This window comes from Taudactylus pleione, unplaced genomic scaffold, assembly GCF_031769625.1.
Source record: "Taudactylus pleione unplaced genomic scaffold, aTauple2 ptg000041l, whole genome shotgun sequence".
Taxonomy (NCBI): domain Eukaryota; kingdom Metazoa; phylum Chordata; class Amphibia; order Anura; family Myobatrachidae; genus Taudactylus; species Taudactylus pleione.
Window position 1 is genome coordinate 24,471,909 of NW_028284443.1, and position 21,730 is coordinate 24,493,638.

The following is a 21,730-nucleotide window of genomic DNA, read 5'->3' on the forward strand; positions in this document are numbered from 1 at the left end:
ACAGTGATACATGAGATGCATAAATACTGTCCCTGTAAAACTAGCAGTAATTATATGATGCATCTCTGAACATTCCATAATCTTGTGGTTTTAGAGTCACTGAACAACTTATACAATGGTTTTTGGGCAGATAAACACCTGTATGAGTGATGTATGCCATGAAACACTCAATCTTTAAATATGTAAAATCTGTGTGTATGTGTATATATATATTAGGGGTGTGCACCGGCCACTTTTCGTGTTTTGGATCTGGATCTTTCTTTGTGTTTTGGATCTGGATTGGTTTTGCCAAAACCACCCTTCTGTGTTTTGGGTTCTGGGTTTTGTGTTTTGGATCTGTATTTTTTTTAAAAAAAGCATAAAAACAGCTAAAATCACAGAATTTGTAGGTTTTTCTGCCCCTATGCTATTATTAACCTCAATAACCTTAATTTCCACTCATTTCCAGTCTATTCTGAACACCTCACACCTCACAATAGTGTTTTTGTGCCCAAAAGGTTGCACCGAGGTAGCTGGATGACTATGCTAAGCGACACGAGTGGGCGGCACAAACACGTGACCCATCTAGGCGTGATACTGCAGTGGCAGACAGGATGGCAGTTTGAAAAACTAGGCCCCAAACTGTACATAATGCAAAGAAAAAAAAGAGGTGCAAGATGGAATTGTCTTTGGGCCCTCCCACCCACCCTTATGTTGTATAAACAGGACATGCACACTTTAACAAACCAATCATTTCAGCGCCAGGGTCTGCCACACAACTGTGGCTGAAATGATTGGTTCATTTGGGTCCCCACAAAACAAGCTGGCAATTAATGTGTCCCTGCACAAACTGGCTCTACGGAGGCAAGATGTCATCCTCATCCTCCTCATCCACTGATTCCTCACCCTCTTCAGTGTGTACATCCTCATCCTCACAAAGTATTAACTCGTCCCCACTTGAATCCACCACCACAGGTCCCTCTGTACGTTCTGGAGGCTGGTCTCCCTGGAAGAGCTGATAATTAATTTTGATGAACATCATCTTCTCCATATTCTGTGGAAGCAACCTCCTACGCCTTTCGCTGACAGGGTTCCCGGCTGCACTAAACACTCTTTCGGAGTACACACTGGAAGGGGGGCAACTCAGGTAAAATAGAGCCAGTTTGTACAGGGGCCTCCAAATTGCCTCTTTTTCCTGCCAGTACAGGTATGGACTGTCTGACATGCCTACTTGGATGCTGTCACCGATGTAATCCTCCACCATTCTGTCAATGGTGACAGTATCATATGCAGTGACAGTAGACATGTCAGAAATTGTTGCCAGGTCCTTCAGTCCGGACCAGATGTCCAAACTTGGTCCTGCCTGCCCTGCATCACCGCCAGCGGGTTTCTTAGGATACCTAAGTTTTTTCCTGGCAGCCCCAGTTGCGGGAGAAAATGAAGAAGGAGCTGTTGACGTGTCACGTTCCGCTTCAGCTGACAGTGTGTTCACCAGCAGGTCTTTGCACCTCTGCAGGCTTGTGTCGGCTGGAAAGAGAGACACCACATAGGCTTTAAACCTAGGATCGAGCACGGTGGCCAAAATGTAGTGGTCTGATTTCAACAGATTGACCACCCTGGAATCCTGGCAAAGCGAATGAAGGGCTTCATCCACAAGTCCCACATGCCAAGCGGAATCGCTCTGTCTTAGCTCCTCCTTCACTTTCTCCAGCTGCTTCTGCAAAAGCCTGATGAGGGGAATGACCTGACTCATGCTGGCAGTGTCTGAACTGACTTCACGTGTGGCAAGTTCGAAGGGCTGGAGAACCTTGCACAACACGGAAATCATTCTCCACTGCACTTGAGTCAGGTGCATATCCCCTCCTTTGCCTATGTCATAGGTGGATGTATAGGCTTGAATGGCCTTTTGCTGCTCCTCCATCCTCTGAAGCATATAGAGGGTTGAGTTCCACCGCGTCACAACCTCTTGCTTCAGGTGATGGCGGGGCAGGTTCAAGAGTGTTTGCTGGTGCTCCAGTCTTCGGCACGCAGTCGCTGAATGGCGAAAGTGGGCTGAAATTTTTCGGGCCACCCAAAGCGTCTCCTGCACGCCCCTGTCGCTTTTCAGAAAATTCTGCACCACCAAGTTTATTGTGTGAGCAAAACATGGGACGTGCTGGAATTTGCCCAGATGTAATGCCCGCACAATATTGGTGGCGTTGTCAGATATCACAAATCCCCAGGAGAGTCTAAGTGGGGTAAGCCACTGGGCGATGATTTCCCTCAGTTTCTCTAAGAGGTTGTCGGCGGTGTGCCTCTTACTGAAACCGGTGATACACAGCGTAGCCTGCCTTGGAACGAGCTGGCGTTTCTGAGATGCTGCGTCTGGTGACGCTGCTGCTGTTGCTGCGTAAGGTGATACATCTACCCAGTGGGCTGTCACAGTCATATAGTCCTTAGTCTGCCCTGTTCCACTTGTCCACATGTCCGTGGTTAAGTGGACATTGGGTACAATGGCATTTTTCAGGACACTGAGGACACTTTTTCTGACGTTTCTGTACAGTCTCGGTATCGCCTGCCTAGTGAAGTGGAATCTAGACGGGATTTGGAACCGGGGACACACTACCTCCAGCAATTGTCTAAATCCCACTGCACTAATGGCGGATACCGGACGCACGTCTAACACCAACATAGCAGTCAAGGCCTCAGTTATACGTTTGGCTTCAGGATGACTGCTGTCGTACTTCATCCTCCTCGCTAAGGACTGTTGGAGGGTCAATTGTTTAGTAAAAGTAGTGGTGTTCCTACTTCCTCTCTGGGATGATGAACGACTCCCAGCAGCAGCAGCAGGAGGCGTAGCAATGCAGGATCCTCCGGAGGAATCCGGGATAGGAGAGTCAGTCATGCCAGTGACATGGCCTGCAGGACTACTTCCGATCCTGACTAAGGAGGAAATTGACGAGGAGGGAGTTGACGGTGTGGTTTGCAGGCGCTTGGATACAACAGGACAACGGGATTTAGGTGTCCCTGGACTGCTTACTGTCTTAGCCAAAGTTTCTGAACTTGACAGTAACTTATTATGAACGCGCTGCAGGTGCCGTATAAGGGAGGATGTTCCTAGGTGGTTAACGTCCCTACCCCTACTTATTCCACCTTTACATAAGGTACATATGGCAAGACAGTTGTTGTCCGGATTTGGATAGAAATATTGCCAGACCAAAGAGGTGGAATGTTTGGTCTTCTGCCCAGGCATGACCGTGATGGGCTTTTTCATCCCACGGACAACAACTGTCTCCCCCGGAGCCTGATTTAAACAAACCACATCACCATCAGAATCCTCCTCGCCAACTTCCTCCTCAGCGTCAGCTACACCAGTATCCTCATCCTGTTGTACTTCAACAGTGACATCTTCAATTTGCATATCAGCAAGTGGACTGTGGGTGCTCCTTTCAGCACTTGCAGGAGGCGTGCAAATGGTGGAAAGAGCCACCTCTTCCCGTCCAGTGCTGGGAAGGTCAGGCATCGCAACCACCACCACACTGGGACTCTCCTTGGGGATTTGTGATATCTTCTTAGAAAGCACAGTTCTTCGCTGTGCTTTTGCCAGCTTAACTCTTTTGATTTTTTTAGTGGGAGGAGGGCTTCCATCGTCATGTGAAGCTGAACCACTAGTCATGAACATACTAGGGATCGACCTTAGCCGTTCCTTGCCACTCCGTGTCGTAAATGGCATATTGGCAAGTTTACGTTTCTCTTCAGCTGATTTAAATGTTTTTTTCAAGGTCATTTTCCTGAACTTTGTCATTTGGGATTGTATGTGCCCTCTATTATGACATTGGGCATCGCCCTTGGCAGACGACGTTGATGGCATGTTATCATCTATGTCATGACTAGTGGCAGCAGCTTCAGCACTAGGAGGAAGTGGTTCTTGATCTTTCTCTATTTTATTTTTATCGGAGAAAGTTTGGTCCTCCATTTATGTTATATCGATTTGATATATACGTGCGGCTAAACACAGAAAATATTTTTTTATTCTTGCTGGAGAGTAGTGCACTTTGTGGGTTACACCAGCCTTTAAGAAATGAGCCAGCCGGCTCTTTACTTATGGGACACAGGCGCACGCTTGGCGCTGCTCCTTTGTTGATGCACGTGCGGCTACTGTGCACACAATTCACAAACACAGAAAATATATATTTTTTTGGTTTGGAGTGTACTTTGGGGGTTACAGCACCCTTTAACGGTCAAGCCAGCCGGCCCATTACTTATGACACAGGCGCACGCTTGGCACTACTTTGTTGATGCACGTGCGGCTACTGCGCACACAATTCACAAACACAGAAAATAATTTTTTTTTTGGTTTGGACTGGAGTGTACTTTGGGGGTTACAGCACCCTTTAACGGTCAAGCCAGCCGGCCCTTTACTTATGACACAGGCGCACGCTTGGCACTACTTTGTTGATGCACGTGCGGCTACTGCGCACACAATTCACAAACACAGAAAATATATTATTATTTTAGCACTTGGGGGGAGCACCCCTGATGGACAGAGCACCCCCTGGACAACACTACAGCACCCCTTTAGGACTGGGACACTGCACAGGACTTTGGAGTGGACACAGCCCCTATGGAGAACTGACTGCACAACACAGTCCAGCCAGCCCCTATGGACTTTGAAGTAGTGGACACAGCCCCTATTAACAACAGCAGCACAGCACAACACAGCCAGCCCCTATGGACTTTGAAGTAGTGGACAACAGCAGCACTACACTACACTACACTACACAGCCCTAACTCCCACCCTCCCTCTTCACTGTCCACAGCCGAGTGAGAAAATGGCGCCGACGCGGGTACCTTATATAGTATCCAAAACCCGCGAGACTCGGAAGGCGGGATGATGACGTTTTGCCTCGATTTCGGATCCGAGTCAGGCGGGAAAAGTCGAGCCTGACTCGGATCGGACTCGGATCGGGGGGGGCTCGGGGGGGTTCGGATTTCAGAAATCTGAACCCGCTCACCCCTAATATATATATATATATATATATATATATATATATATATATATAATATAAATTCAGATGACTTGCACCTACACCTGTCTTAGCCAGCCGACGTGGGGGTGCCACTAGGATTTTTTTAGGATCCAAATACAAAAAGATTGTCGTAGACAAGGGCACTCTCCAAGGTAAAATGCAAATAACTGTTTAATTAGGCTACATATAGCCGTCCTCAATGCAAAAACAGTAAGTCTTCAAGATATATGTCAAAATATATGTCAACGTTTCGGTCCATATCGGACCTTCCTCAGGATATTACATCATACAGGTGAATTAGACATAATTTTGTCATCTATCACAATAATATCTGTGGAAAAAAAAACAAACAAGGATGTGCAAAGGCTGAGACGCCCGTTACCAGCGTTTGTAGTCTCTATTACCACCTGCTGCGTCATTTTAGATGTCACCATCGGTGGCACTACCAAAACCATCGGCACCTCATCATTCGCACCACCGACACCCGCACCAGCCCCATGGTTTGCATTGAGGACGGCTATATGTAGCCTAATTAAACAGTTATTTGCATTTCAACTTGGAGAGTGCCCTTGTCTAAGACAATCTTTATATATATATATATATACTTCATACAACAGCAGCACTCAAGAAATATTAAAGACACAGCAGAACGACAGTTTAAACTGCTATATACTGTATATGAGGTACAGGAGTATCAGTTTCTGCACTTAATGCTTGTCAGTATTTAATACCAGTTCATATATTATGACCGCCAAAAATAATTGCTTATAAAACATTCTCCCAATGGGGGAAAGGTTGGAGACTGGAGAGACTCCACACCGCCAAATGATGTGAGTCTGTGAACTCCGCATCCCACTCCTAATGGGGGACACAGTACAATTTGTAGCTTCAATGTTATTGGAATCCAAGCAAAGGTGTCAGTACCTTAAGATAATATTATGGGTACTTTCTCAGAGAAGCACTCTTGCGGCTAATGGGCTCTTATTAACTGAAGGAACACACCACCCGTCCAGACAAGGTCTGCTGTGCAGGGAATTGCTACGGTCCTAGCACAGTGTCTGCTGTTCGCTCTGTACATACAGCGGTGTGCACCAGCTTCTCACAGTACTGCTGTACCTGAGTGCCGTGGATGCAGCTTTCTGAGGCTGTTTGTCCCACACACTGTTGTTAAGCTTTCCGATAAGCCTGTTGCCAAATTTTCAGGCAGCTGTTTCATGGGAAATTTAAAGGGCTTATAAGAGCACCAACTGGGGTAATTAAAAGACATAATTGTACCTTGGTATGACTAGACAATTAGAGAAAAGATTGACACTATTTTTTTTATTATTTTTTTAGCTATATGTAGGAAACCAATGCTGCAGTAAACAGAATAGGCAAATAATTTCCCACAAAGCATACAGATGTAGGAAAATAACATCCAACAGAAAATAAAGGTGGTTATTTGACAGAATTTAGATTTCTGTGGGAGTAGTGTGGCTGTCTGTTACTTACCCCAGAGTTCCCTGTCTGAAAATTACCCCGTCCGCCCTATATGAACTGTTATTACTGCAGGGCCGCAACTAGGGAGGGGCTAGAGGTGCACGTGCACCAGGTGCCGGAGTGCAGGGGGTGAAAAACAGCTGACTCGCGGTGGCTTGGGGGCTGCAGATTCAGAAAACGGCCATCCAAAAATGGCCGCCACCAAGGAGGAGATAGATGCTAGAGGTCCTTACTGGACCTCTAGTGTCTGTCTCCTCCTTGGTGGCGGCCATTTTTGGATTGCCATTTTCTGCAGATTCCATGCAGACTAGTGTCTGTTTGGCCAGCGCAACGCAAACAGCGTTCCCAGAAGTGCCGGGAGAAGATGCTGAAAGCTGCATCTGTTCCCGTGAAACCCCATAGCAACGAGCATAAAACCCATAGCAACGAGCATGAAACCCCCTGGCAACGAGATTGTAACCCCTGGCAATGAGCATAAACCCCATGGCAACGAGCATGTAACCCCATGGCAATGAGCATAAACCCCCATAGCAATGAGCATGAAACCCCCCCCTGGCAACGAGCATGGAACCCCTGGCAATGAGCATAAAACCCCTGACAACGAGCAGGTCATTTTAAAGTAATTAGAAGCCTAACTGTGGGGCATAAAATGGTGTCGGGCAAATATGTAAGTGGCACTTTGGTAATAGGCATTACAGTGTGTGACATAATGTGTAATGGGCATTATGGTGTGTGGAATAATGTAAGTCACTATACCAGGGACATCTGACTAGTGCACTGCCTTATGGAGGAGCAAGGACAAAATCCAGGTACGAAAGGGAGGGGGCGGAAAATTGCTGCCTTGCACCGGGTGACAGATACCCTAGTTTCGGCCCTGATTACTGACAAACATTAAGTGCAGAAACTGATACTTCTGTATAGTTATATATAGCGATATTTGCATGGTTACTTCTTGTATGCATGCTGCTTTATATGTAATTGATCTATGTTATACATACTTATTTTAATACAACTTGTAAAAGGTTTATTAGACTCAATTTCTGTCTCACAGCGCCACGTTATTTGTGTGTTTTGCCTAGTTGTTGTGGGGGGATTGGCATTCCTCTTTTTTAGGAAGGTGTTGATATTGTATAGAGCTAATTATTATATTGGCGCCTATTATTGACTGGCACCAGGAGATTTCTTTTTACATATGATTTCAATACATGATGAATATACCAATATATTATTAAACATATCCAGACAAGTTCAAAATACCTAACAAAATAATTCAATGCAAATCACTAACAGTGAAAGTAAATATAATAGTAAATAACTGCTCCTGGTGAATTATATGAACTATAATGAGGAATACACCAATAAATTATAAAAGATATCTAAATAGTATCAGTACACATCCAACAAGGGGGGGGGGGGGGGAGAACACCTGCTGAGCCTGATGCATATAGAGAGATCAGTGCCTCCAGACAGGGAGCATGGTGTGGGTGGACGGCGCTTGCAGCAACTAAACCATGGCAGCATGGCAACAAAAACCATGGTGCTGGTGTCGGCCTCATCAAACCTAAAACCACAACAAAATGTAATCATCACAGTGGTGTTCCAGCCTTTAGTGGGAAGAGAAACCCCCAAAGTTGCAACAAAAAGCAAACACAGAAGAGTGAAAAGGAAACGTACACAATAAATGAAAAAATTAAGAAGAAAGATATGGATTTATTTTTTTTTTTTATATATATACATAATTTTGGCTGTGTAAGTCACCACTATGGATTTTACATGACACAATGGAGATGCAGTTGAAAAGCAGAATTTCAGCTTTAAGTCATGGTGTTGAAAAAAAATATTTTATGAAACATTTAGGAATTGCAAACACTTTTCTACACATGTCCTGATTTTCAGCGGCTCAAATGTAATTGGACAAATTAAAGTAATCATCAATAAAATGTTAATTTTGGATACGATGTGGAAATTTTTTTGCAGTCATTGCCTGAAGTCTTGAGCCCATGGACATCATCAAATGCTGGATTTCTTTCTTTGTTATGCTTTGCCGGGTCTTTATTGCAGCTGTCTTCAGTTGTTTGTTGTCCTTGGGTCTTTCAACCCGGCTCAGACCTGTGGCACTGTGCATGGTTTGAAGCTGGGCTACACCTTTTACACATCAGTGACGACCCGGGTTATTCCCAGGTCGTCACCCTTCACACCGGACCCAGGTCTTGCAGTGACCTGGGTCTTCTGTCAGACAGCATTGGATGCTAGGAGTTATCATCTCCTAGCACCACTGAGCAGGCAAATTGGAACCTTTTAGGCATGACCCATGTCATCGCGACCCTGGTTATGCCATTCAGAATAGAGGTAACCCAGGTTGGACCCAGCAATAACCCAGCTACCGAGCAGGGTTGCAGACCCAGGACTCTGACCCGGGTCGGCCCCTTTCAAACATAGTCTAGACCCTGGTCGGTGCTCGTGCACCTGCAAAAACCCAGGTGTTTAGGCTAAGTGTGAAAGGGGTATTCTTTGCCTTAAAAAAAACACCTGGGGTGTTTTTGCAGTATGTTTTGGGTCATTGCCCATCTATACTGTGAAGCCCCGCCCATACAACTTTGCTGTTCTTGAGGCTTATGAGTGGTTTGCACCTTGTGTTGAATGCTCTGTATTTGCTCTTGTGAAGTCTTCGCTTTATGGTAGTCTTGGATAATGAAATGCCTACCTCTTGGAGAGTGTTCTTCACATGGCATGATGGTGTTAAGGCGCTTTTCTTTACCATGGAAAGGATCCTGCAATCATCCACCACTGTTTTCTTCCGTGGACATGTAGGACATTTTGTGTTACTGAGCTCACCAGTGCATTTTCTTTTCTAGGAGTGGCCAAACTGTTCATTTGGCCACTCCTAATGTTCCCACTATCTTAAGCCCTCTATGCCCTGAGGAATTAATCCTTACACAGATGTTTATTACCTTAATTAACTTGAATGAAGACACAGACAACTGAAGTGGAATCAAAATTGAACAAAGATTATTAAATTACAATCTCTTTGGTGGCGAAGAAAAAAGCATTGGCTTCCCAAGCTCTAGCCCACGATAAACTAGTAAATGAGGCTACCTGAAGGCCTCTGACACAACCTGAGTTACGATAGGCTACACCGCCCTTTGTTTGGCTTAGTACTACTGAGCCCCACCTCTAGGAAGAAGCCAAGGTCCCCCTTTAAGGGCAGAGACAACTTGCCCTGGGAAAGGAAGGCGCCCCGCAAATACCACTCGCGCCCTGTTGGGCCGCTGAGAAGCAATGCTTTTCCGCCTCACAATATGACTGAAAAAGAAGTTAAATAGCAAAACAGTACATCAAATAATTGGGTAGGGACGGGTGGAAATTTTCAAGTCACAGAAGAGGAAGTGAACCCTGCTTCCTCTCTTTAAGTATGGGAGCCAAGACCCTCCCTTACCAAAACCTGTGATAGGCTGTTTAAACCAGCCTGACCTGTCAATCACAAGGCAGATTGACACAAAAACGTCCACTGAACTTCTCTAACCCCCATAATCAGAGTCTTATGTAGCATTAGGCATATGCTGCCTTCAGCTACCTTTCTGTTGGATTTTTTTTTTTTTTTGCGGCCTAAGAATAGCCTGTTTTACTTGCATTAAGAGCTCCTTTCAACGCATGTTGTGGGTTCACAGCAACAGCTTCCAAATACAAATGCCACACTTGGAATAATCTCCAGACATTTGCCTGCTTAATAGATAAAGAAAAAACAAAGGATTAGCTCACACCTGTCCATGAAACGGCTTTTGAGTCAATTTCCCAATTACTTTTGGTCTCTTGAAAAGAGGGGGCTACATATTAAACAGCTGTAATTTCTAGACCCTTTCTCCAATTTAGATGTGATTACCACCCAGAATAAAGCTTACAGTCTGCACCTTAAAATAATATTCATTATTTAACGAACTTGAATATGTTCTGGTAAATGGCTAAAATAACAAAAGTTCTGTCAGTGTCCAAATATATATGGACCGAATTGTATATAAATATAATCATCGATGACAGCACTCAGAGACTCCACAGCAGATGAATAAACAACCCAACTTTCATCAGGGGTGTATGCCACTGAAACATTTGAATAATGTTAAGAGTGTTTATTGACCTGCTGTGGAGTCTCTGAGTGCCGCTGTTGATCAAGTTTGTATTTACTCCATTTATGGAAGACGGGGGAAATAATCTATTAAGGGCTACGTGAGTGCCAAAATAAATAATCTGTTTTATATCTCTATGTATGTATGATTATACATGCGCAAACACACACATATATGTATACAGTATATACGGTCGTGGCCAAAAGTTTTAAGAATAATACAAAGTATTGGTTTTCACAAAGTTTGCTGCTTCAGTGTTTTTAGACCTTTTTGGCAGATGTTACTATGGTATACTGAAGTAAAATTGCAAGCATTTCATAAGTGTCTAACGCTTTTATTGGCAATTACATTAAGTTTATGCAAAGAGTCAATATTTGCAATGTTGACCCTTCTTTTCAAAACCTCTGCAATTCGCCCAACTTCTGGGCCACATACTGACTGATGGCTGCCCATTCTTTCCTAATCAATGCTTGGAGTTGTCAGAATTTGTGGTTTTTGTTTGTCCCATTGACCAAACATCCTCAATGGGATTAAGGTCTGGGGAGTTTCCTGGCCATGGACCCAAATTTACATGTTTTGTTCCTCGAGTCACTTAGTTATCACTTTTGCCTTATGGCAAGGTGCTCCATCATGCTGGAAAAGGCATTGTTCGTCACCAAACTGTTCTTGGATGGTTGGGAGAAGTTGCTCTTGGATAATGTTTTGGTACCATTCTTTATTCAATGCTGTGTTCTTAGGCAAAATTGTGAGTGAGACCCACACATGAATGGTCTCAGGATGCTTTACTGTTGGACAAGCTAATATTTGTGTCATTCTCAAAGCTTTTGGCCACGGCTGCATGTATGTATGTGTATATATATATATATATCATAAAGAACTACTTTATCCGGCCCTCTTGCTTGGTTACATATAATAGTCTACCATGGTGCCCACAGAGGGAAAGGAATGTGGCGATGAAAATCTGCGGCACTTGATGGACTTGTAACAGGCAGCAGAAGGAACTGTTCACTACAACAGCTTTAAGTCAACGTTTCAGAATTTTATCTGTTGTCAGTGTCCTGATGAAAGATTAAATCCTGAAACGTTGACTCAAAGCTGTTGTGGTGAACAGCTCCTTCTGCTGCCTGTTACAAGTCCATCGAGTGCCGCTGATTTGCATCGCTATATATCCACACTGCTTCTTTATGGAATATTTGTGTAATTAACATAGTTATTTTTTTTACAGAATTCATGGAACCAGTTTTATTTTCTTTCTCCTTAGGATTATATATCTTTTGGTTCAGGAGAACCAACCGCTCATGAGTACCATTCATTTGTGTTATATCACAACAACAGTCCCAGGTGGGCCGAATTACTAAAGCTTCCTATACCTGTGGATAAATTTAGAGGAGCACATATCAGATTTGAATTCCGACATTGTTCCAGTAAGATATATTTATTTATTTATTTATATAGCAAGTTGTAATCTGAGGTAGGGAAGTATACTATACTGTGTAAACAAATAGAATGAGAATATAGTAAAGTAGCTTTTTTAATTTTTTTTTATTCAAACCTCATTTATAATTGATCTATCATGGAATTGTCTACTATAATTTTTCCTTCTGTTTCTCCAATTTATGAAGAGTTGAAGGAAAGTTAACTGACTTTTATTAGGGGATATTTCCTTTTTTTATTTCATTCTATTTATGCAAATTGTTAATACATAATTAAAGATGTCAAAGTCTGATAAGGGCACTAGGTGGACAAGCGCAGATCATGAAGTGGCCTCAGTGAGTGACTATTATACACATAAGGCTGAGGAGTGAGTCATTTGAACAAAAGATTTGACCGCACAGACCAGCTCATTTATTTTGTTAAGCACAGCAGGCATTCTAGCAAATGCCAGGCTTGCCTTTCTGGCTTTGTATACAATACTAACTGACAACAGCGTTTTTTTAGACCTGATCTGTTATTTAACTATAGCAGTGCAGAATACCAACATCCACATGCTGCCTAAAGCAGCCAACTCTACAGTGTTTCAGATGCTAATGGAGTAGCCCATTCCAATGTCTTGAACTTCATTTTATGTTATCATACAACTAAAGCTAGGTACAAACTATATGATGTATCATACAAATATAGCATTCCAACGCTGATCTGACCGATATATCATACACATCTAATAGTGTGTACGCCCAATCCCTCGTTCCCAGCCGTTGTTCTTTGCATCACCCCATCTGCTGTCCTGTACGGCAAATTGAACGATGCAATGAACTACGTAGTACAGTTACATGCAGCAAGTAACGATATATTGCTGCATCATACGGCGGATTATGCAGTGTGTACGGCGCGCGCAATGTATTATTTCGTTGGTTTTCGTTTTGCTGGGTCGCACTGTAATATGGTGTGTACCCAGCTTTACAGTAGAAACACCAAGATGAGCCAATATATACTGTATACTACATGCAGCCCTTAAAACATGCATACCCTGCTCATGATGAGTGTGGTATATTTTGTGAACATGTATTATATTGACATTCATAATGTTGAGATGAGAATGTCGACCCAGTCATAATGTTGACATGCTCACAATGGCAACATTGACCAGGTCGACATTTTTCATGCCAACGCTGATGAAATGTCGACATGATTAGAATGTTGACAAAATGTCCCTGGTGGTCTAGCGGTGACTTACCTGGTATGGTGAGTCCAGTGGATCCAGCTTTGTCTTTCGGGTCCAGCGGTCATCTGATGATGATTTCCAGCAGCAGTTGTGGTGGTGTGTATGCCTAACCCTCTCTTAGGCCCCTAACCTCTCCTCCCGCAGCCTAACCCTCCACTGCAGAATGTTGGTGTTTCACTTGTCAGCATTGTGAACATGTTTATAATCACACGCGCCATGTTCTTTGTTGACATTTTAACACTGTCAACATCATAACTGTCAACTCTTTGAATGCTGACATTTTAAATGTCCACATTTTTACTACATCCCCTCATGACACAGCATTTCCACACTCTTGAAATACGCAATAACTGGATTGCTTTGAGTACATTTCGTATATAGTCCAAAGCCAGTTAAAAGTGATTGCAGAACTAGCTACAAAACAGTTGCTTTTTCATTATTAGGTTTTCCTATATGTCTTTCTTGCTGCGTATGCATATACCTCACCACTTAATTATTGAGCCTCCTTCATTTTCTTACCCTACAATTGAGCCACCCAACAAATGTATAAATGTAATTCCTATTCTATAAGTACAGCTTTCACCATCTATTCGCTATTTCCTCACCACTCTATAATTCCCTATCTTCCTATATCTATAAAAGCTGTTTACTATTACAGGCTAGAGACTAAGAGATATGTTCTTTAAAATTATATTTGTTTTAGATTCTGACTATGCAAATTAAACAATTGTTTATATTTTTTAGCAAAGGAGAAGGGTGAGAAGAAATTGTTTGGCTTCTCCTTCATACCCCTCATGCAAGAAGATGGCCGTACATTCCCAGATGGCACCCATGAGCTCATCGTGCATAAGGTGGTAGCCTGCATACTTTAATAATAATAATATGCTAAGTAATACAATGAACTGTTGTACTACATTGAATCTGTCCCATATGTATTCCATAACATGGTGCTGTCACTGCAAGATTGATGGGATAATGGAGTCTGTACATTGCATTTTAACCAGTAACATTAGTTTAAGAATTACAGCATTCCAAATGCTGCCTGGTGCTGTAAGAGCCTAGAGTGCCCCTATTTGAGATTATATGGGCACGAATCAATTCTACGCGATGTAAATAGCGCCGGGAGATAGATCCCGGAGCTATTCAATTCATCGCGTTGTTAGGTCGGGGAAGGCTCGTTCTCGCGCCTTAAAAAGGGTTTTTAGGTGCGATAACGGGCATTCCCCGACCTAACTTCCCGGCGCGAGGCTGTTTTCCAGGCGCGAAGGGCAGAAAACAGCCTCGCGCCAGGACTTTTGTCGGATTTCTTCTCTCATCCCCAGAGGGATGAGAGAAGAAATCATTAGTCGGACTTGGCAGCGCGGTGTATTTAATAGCTACGGGAGCTCACTCTCGGCGCTATTTACATTGTGCTGAATAGAATCGTGCCCTATGAGACAATTTTTTTTTTTTATAAAAGTGCTTATGTAATAATGAATTCAACTCCAAAACATAGAAGATTAGAATATACTTTCTCTTTCTAACCAACCTAAATGTTCCTGAATTGCATCATCTGTTGTGTTAATGGTTAGGTACTCTTTGGCGCAACCCACACATAACTTAAGATTCAGTAAAATACAAGCCATGTAACTATAGACTACACAAGCTTTCATGCTGTAAAATTAGTGAGCATTATATTAGAATGTGGCATCAAATATGGGATGTAGTTGGCATCCCGGAGTGTGGGATGCCGACGGTCTGAATACCGGCGCCGAAATCCCGACAGGTCAGGATCCCGGCACCAGTATCCCGATCGCCGGCATCCCGAATGGTAAGTATCAGGGTGTTAGGGGGAGGTTAGGGTTAGGCATTAGGGGGAGGGTTAGGGTTAGGCATCGGGAAGGGAGGGTTATGTTTAGGGTGCTGGGAGGGGAAGGTTAGGTTTAGGCACAAGGGGGGGAGGTTAGGGTTAGACATCAGGGAGAGAGGGTTAAGGTTTGTGTAGGGGTTAGAAAAATACTCACCTCTGTTTTCTATGGGTGTTAGAATTCTGGCTGTCGGGATGCCGCTGTCAGTATTCTGGCCAGCGGCATCCTGACAGCCGGGATTTCATACCCAACTCATCAATGCTTTAGGGTCACTTTCAGTCTAGTCTTCATGCTTTCATTGGTTACTATTTCATAGTTAGCAACAAGTTATAAACTTTGTTTGCTCTGAAAGAGCAAACCGTGCCATACACTGCTTATCCAATTGCAACAAGTGATGAAAAAACATTTCGGGAGTTATGTAATAGGTGCTGATTTCATGGAACTGGCAGGATTTCATTAAGTTTATAGCTAAATTTGAAGCCGCAATCGGTTATATGGCCGAACCAGCCTTTTAACTGATTGTGGATTTAAATTTAACAGCCATCTCGCTGAAACCTGCCGATACCCCATATGTCTTAGATAGGTATGTGTTCAACTATTGCTGTCTTCAAAGTTTTTGGAATAAGCAAGAAAAAACATTTGTTGTTTAGTTTGCTGCTAATTGTAGTCTCAGACAACGACCTCATGACAATTGGAAGAACTGAGTCAAGTCAGTTTAGTAGATCACCTACATAAACTTTCAATTAATGGTCACCTTCAATAGAGTCACTATTCAGTGTGCAGCAGGTTTGGCCTTTCTTGTTCCGAAGGGCTAAGAGGAATTACATGTTAGATTCTTTTTCTCTGCTTGAACATGTGGTCTTTGTCATTTGAGGCGTATACACATTACATGTCTCTAACATTGGCATGCTTTACATTTTATAGAGACTACAATTCTACTTTTTTGTTGCAGTGTGAGGAGAACACAGTTTTCCAAGATTCCTGCCGCTACCTCAAACTTCCATTTTTGAAAGGAAATCAACATGGAAATAATAATCAAGCTGTTAAAAATACTAAAGAGTCTTTTTGGATAACCTCATTTCTTTGTTCAACAAAGCTAACACAAAATGGTATGGAATTTGCAAAAAATGTTTTATCAAATATTAACAATGCTGTCATGCTTTCATGTAGCTTTGTAGTTTCTTGATCAAGGCTTCATTGGTACTGCTAGAATGACAGTACATTCAGTTTGAATCTTTTGCTCCGCGGTTCTTATTTTTCCAGTTTTGTTGGAAACCACCTAAAGTTTGTGGCACTGACAGGTACTTCAGGCAGCTTAATGTAAAAATAAAATGTAATAGTATGTCATATGACATGCATTAATGAACGGTGTGTTTGAAATGTTCCTGTTTACATAATTGTGGTGTGATACTTGAAATATTTTTAAACAGTGTTTCTCAAGCACAGACACGGTGGTTCTGATTCACAAAAAGAAGACATTCTTATCTTTGCAAAACCATGTTGCACTGCAGGTGGTGCAAATTTATATATGCAGAGAGATTTAGACTTTGGTAAGGAAGGGTCCTAGCTTAATTCTGAACTTTTGTGTAAAAACAAAACTGCCTAGTATTTCATAGCAGGGGTGCCAAGGTGGGTGAGGGAGAGCTGGTGCTTACTTACCGCTCCTGCTGGGTTAGTAGCACATTGGGCAGGGGGAGAGAGGAGACTGCTGCTGCTCATCGGCAGCAGTTCTCTCCTCAGCCCAGAACACCCTGTTGTGTTTTGGGCTGTGGAGGGTCCAGGGAGGTTGCTGTCTTTTCTCTCTCTGTCTCTCTCTGCAAGTGTAACAGAGTGGAGATCACATTGATCTCTCCTTCCCCCCTCCTCCCACCCCCTCTCGGATCTGCCCCTTGCCTAGGAGAACAAATTCGCTCCCCTTCCCAGCATGCAGTGGCGCATATATTACTTTAAAAAAAAAATTGGGAGGAAGCGTAGCCACGCTTTCATGAAGTGGCCATGTCCCTACTGGCCTGGACCACCACTGCTCTCAACTCCACTACAGCCCTTGTATTCCCTGATTTGCTCCAGGAAGAAATTGCTCCTTTTTACCAGTTTTTTCTTTTTTTTTTTTCTCTTTTCCCAATTTCTCTCCTAACTCTGAATCTGAACCCCATATACTCTGTAAGATATGTAATTTGGAAATAATAGTAGGAAAATCTTTTGTACAGGTTTGTAGTGAACAACGGTTTTTCAATGCAGCCATGCATGAGAGATACATTTTTTCAATGTTCAGTTTTCATAGTTTGGCACACCCGTTAATCCATCTTCTATAGCTCAGTCAACAGTATTATGGTAAAACTGTCAAATTTAACAAAATATTCTAATAGTTGCTCATATCTTAATGGATTGGCAATGCTGGATGCTTTCTGGCAACTCCAATGAAGTTTGACAATGTCTTTTCGATCTTTTGGATCATAACATAGCACAAACATTCCAAAATCATATTTCATTGTGACAAAAATAGAATTCAAACAATAAAACAGTCTGTGTGTAGAATTAGTGCATTCATATGTTGTTAGCTCCACTTTGAACTAGAGAACATGAACTTGATTGATAAGTCTGAAGCACATCTAATTATGTAAAATTGATTTTTTTTTTTTTAAACCATATTGACTATACAGAATTTTTCATAGGTCAGATAGTAAATGTGTCACCTCTTTAGTTTGATTTATTTGTATAATAGATTCTACACTGCACTGCCAAAAGGTTTTGCCGTAAGACAATCTTTCTAGGTTAATTCTGTACTATCAATTCTGAATTAAACATAACAAATCAGATTGACATCTATTACAACTGTACTGTAGTTTAAAACCAATTAACACAGCCTAATTTTGAATTAAGTATGTTTATTGAATTTCCAAGGGAACAGGAAAAAGAACACAATAAAACAAAAATAAGGCAAATGAAGAAAAACAAACATGTAAATCAGTACTTAATAACAAAATGAACATAATATCCAGTGACATTTAAATTAAAATTGAATGGCATAATAAATAAAATACAGCATGGTAGAGAATGATAGGCAAACTGAAACATGTAGCAGCATACATTTCAATGAGGGGAGTGTACAACAACAAAATAAAATAAAAACAATATTACAGGACAGTAATGCAGCACCCTGCGGACCTCTATAAATCAGGCCAGGTTGTTAGAGAGAGGGGAAGGTCACATAGAATATGTGCAGTTGAGCCACCTAGACCAAATATGATCAAATTTAAATTCAGCACTTCTGGCCAGATAACAAAAACAAGCAGTCTAGCGCTGAAATTAATATTAAATGAAACACACAGCTGTTTTTAAAAAGACCACAAGACTGCAGCTTCAAATATCACGACAGACTGTACTTTACCTGTCAATATGGACAACAACTAATACTAATAGAACAAACGTGAGTGCACCACGTATTGTCAAATAACATACCTTTTCTATACGGACTGATTTTGCAGTCTTTTACCCTCCTGGAGGAGTATGTCCATAATATATATGTATTGACTCATTATTGGATTCAAGCAAATAAGAGCTAGCTATATTGAAACAATTTTACAGACATACGCTATCTATCAGTCCATTGCAACAAACTATCTAAGGTGTTTATACTTCGGATATTTTGATTTCTTTACTTATCCGGATTTACAGTTATTAACAAATATCTTACCTCAATAATTCTGGACTTCTTTTGGATACATTATTTGATCTTTCTTTTGTCAGAATTTTAAATGTTAACTAAGTTTAGTTATATTTTTTAATTTAAAAAAAAATTATTTTTATTGTGTTTAGTCTAACTAATATCCATTTGGATTCTAAGTTAGGATTTGTCTAGAGGAGGCAATTTTTCCCATTGTGACATCTTTATTATATATATATATATATATATATATATATATACATGTATATATACATATATACACACAATTTTATATGAATATTAATAAATATTTGATATCGAGATTGCGCTTCATTGTTCTATTAGTATTACTTCTGGCCAGATACACATTTTTCATGTTCAATGGTGGGGTTGACCAAGGAGATGTGCTGTATGTGGGGAGTGTAGAGGTCATCCACAAATGGGCTATAAAATCTTTTGCTAGCATACATGTGCTAATAACATACTGTCTAGTATATTCATCAAATAGATCTTCAGCCACCACTCCCAAGATACAAACAGTAGGGTTAACTATAGCATGAGAAATTCCCGTGGACGAAACTGCTCTCAACACCCTATCCCGAACTATAGGACATTCCCACAGTAGGCGCCAGAAAGTGGAAGATATGGAGCTGGACCATCCACCAAATCAACATAAGCAAACAGGGGTCAAATAAACTGTAGAAATAGTTCAATCTGTTGGAAACCTATGGAAGTAGTCGAGAGTTGTGTACTCTCCAGAGCCGCCTGCCACACCTCATCTTGCAAAGGACCCACAGCTATCTCCCAGTGAGCTCTAAGGCCCCATAGGTCCCCACAATTATGAGCTTGCAAAACAGAGGAGTTTATATGCAAGACAGTACAACAGGGGCAGCAGCAGAAAGAAATTTCTTGAGCAAGGATTCTTGGTAAGATGGGCATCTGAGAACTGAACTGCCAGGGCATTCCAGAGCTGCAGGTAGCGATAACGTAGGGTGGAGGGAATTTCAAATCCTATTTGAATCTGAGTAATCTACTTGAGTACACCAGTTGCCCAATAAAGACACCACTCCCCACCTGCCTCACACCTCCCTGCCTGTAGCACTGAGAGTCCCCCGGCATTCCACAAAGGAGTATCTGGATCCTATCCCTGAGCCTTAAGAATTTTAGATGCTGAATTCAAAATCCGTACGACCTGAGTAAACAAAAGGATTCCTGGTCTAGGCTCCCGTCTACTGAGCAATGTCTGAAAAGGAGTCTGTTCTGAGGTCACCTGAACTACCATCTGGTTATGTAATGCATTGCTATCAGATTCTTGGACCCAGAGCCATGGGTGAGCTAACAGGGAAACAATTATTATTGTAGTTATTTTTGCAAACATACTACGATAATAGCGAGCTGGAAACCATAGAAGTGCTGCTAATTTTATGGCTGAAATATAGTTTAATGCTATTCTTTATTTATGATCATGACTTTCACTTGATTGTTTGTTATGTCTGAAATCCTGATTTCTTTTGGACCAGAAAACAGTTTGTGAAGTTTTTTATGAATGTATTAATAAACGAAACACTATACCTGTACTGTACTGTGATTATTAGTTAAATGGGTGACTGACTGATGCATTAAGTATTGTTGAATATTTTGTTGCTTTACACAGTGAAAATAAAAACCACGCTAAATAGGGATATAAAACGTTTTATATTGTCGCAAAGTACCCGGTTGAAAAATATTTTTATGCATTGTGGCATCATTGCATTACTTTTTGTTTCCTGTGTATAACTATTATTAATGAACTGTAATTCGTTCAATTATAACTACTAAGCCAACAATTGAATGTGCTTCATAATTATAGTTCTAAATCTAAATGTTATGGTTTCAATAACTTGTTCTATATTTGTTTAGTTTGCATTAAAGAAAAAAACAGTTTAATCTACTTTGTTTGTAATAATGTGTAATTAGGTGTGTTTTATAATCCATATCTGAAAGTCTACTGAAGTCTGTGAACTTGTCGATCAATGCATGAATTGCCTTCTTGTTGTTATAATTTTATAGGGGATATGCTGGATCTACTAAAATGGCGGATGCACCCAGATAAAATCCCAGGCAGCTTGTCCAAGTTGAAGGAGATTGATGGTTCTGAGATTGTAAAGGTTAGCAGTAGTGTGTTTCTCTGTGGCTGTTCTTATATGACATTAGCACATTTTTAAACCAACAACTATCCATTCCACAGTTTCTTCAGGACACTCTGGACACTTTGTTTGGAATTTTAAATGAAAGTTCTCAGAAATACAGCTCAAAGGTGTTTGATTGCTTGGTAAGGATCTCACTTTTTTCTTTTTCTTGATTTTCGCATGGTAAGAGGTAATCATTGAATGGAACAGACATGGCCAACTAGTCAGAGGGTAAGATGCACGAAATATCTAGAATCGCATAAAAAGTCAATTGAACCATTTATATTTGTGTGAATATAAATATCTACAGTGTAAATCAATGCTATCAATTTTTTTGTTTATGTACCTTGTATTCAGTTGAGGTCATTCAAAAGTAATTCCCTCACATCTATCTAAACTGATTGTTATTTCAACTCACATATATCAATCTTTAGAAAAACTGCTCACAATGGTAAGTTGGCCCGAACAATGAATGTAGTCTGAGCACAGCTTTTTTGACATTGGAGTATTTCTCCATAGGTACTGTTCTCCAGAACTCATGGGTTCCTTCCTTGTAGAAATATTTAAGTCTGAGAAGTTGCCTTAAATTAGCACTGATGCTGAACAACCCTGATCAGGAATGTAATGAGATCTTTTCAGCATTAGATCATGGAATCTTTCCAGGCAGCCGTCTTGAAGTATTCATTCAATGTTGCACACTGTGTTGTGCTACTTCCTCTTTTGTCCAATCTGGGAAGCACTGACGCTGGGATATGAGGGAAGGGCCGAGGAGTAGGCACTAAAAATAATTGACTGACTGAA

General features: G+C 41.5%; 1 protein-coding gene across 1 annotated transcript in view; it reads left to right on the plus strand.

The window, feature by feature from the left end:
• The window catches only part of DOCK4 (dedicator of cytokinesis 4), a 422,657-nt gene that overhangs the window by 248,016 nt on the left and 152,911 nt on the right, over positions 1–21,730 (plus strand). The window contains exons 15-19 of the mRNA XM_088457720.1: positions 11,850–12,012; positions 13,995–14,101; positions 16,050–16,206; positions 20,811–20,908; positions 20,989–21,072. Of these exons, the coding sequence (XP_088313846.1) occupies positions 11,850–12,012; positions 13,995–14,101; positions 16,050–16,206; positions 20,811–20,908; positions 20,989–21,072 (609 nt within the window). The remainder of the gene's footprint in view (positions 1–11,849; positions 12,013–13,994; positions 14,102–16,049; positions 16,207–20,810; positions 20,909–20,988; positions 21,073–21,730) is intronic.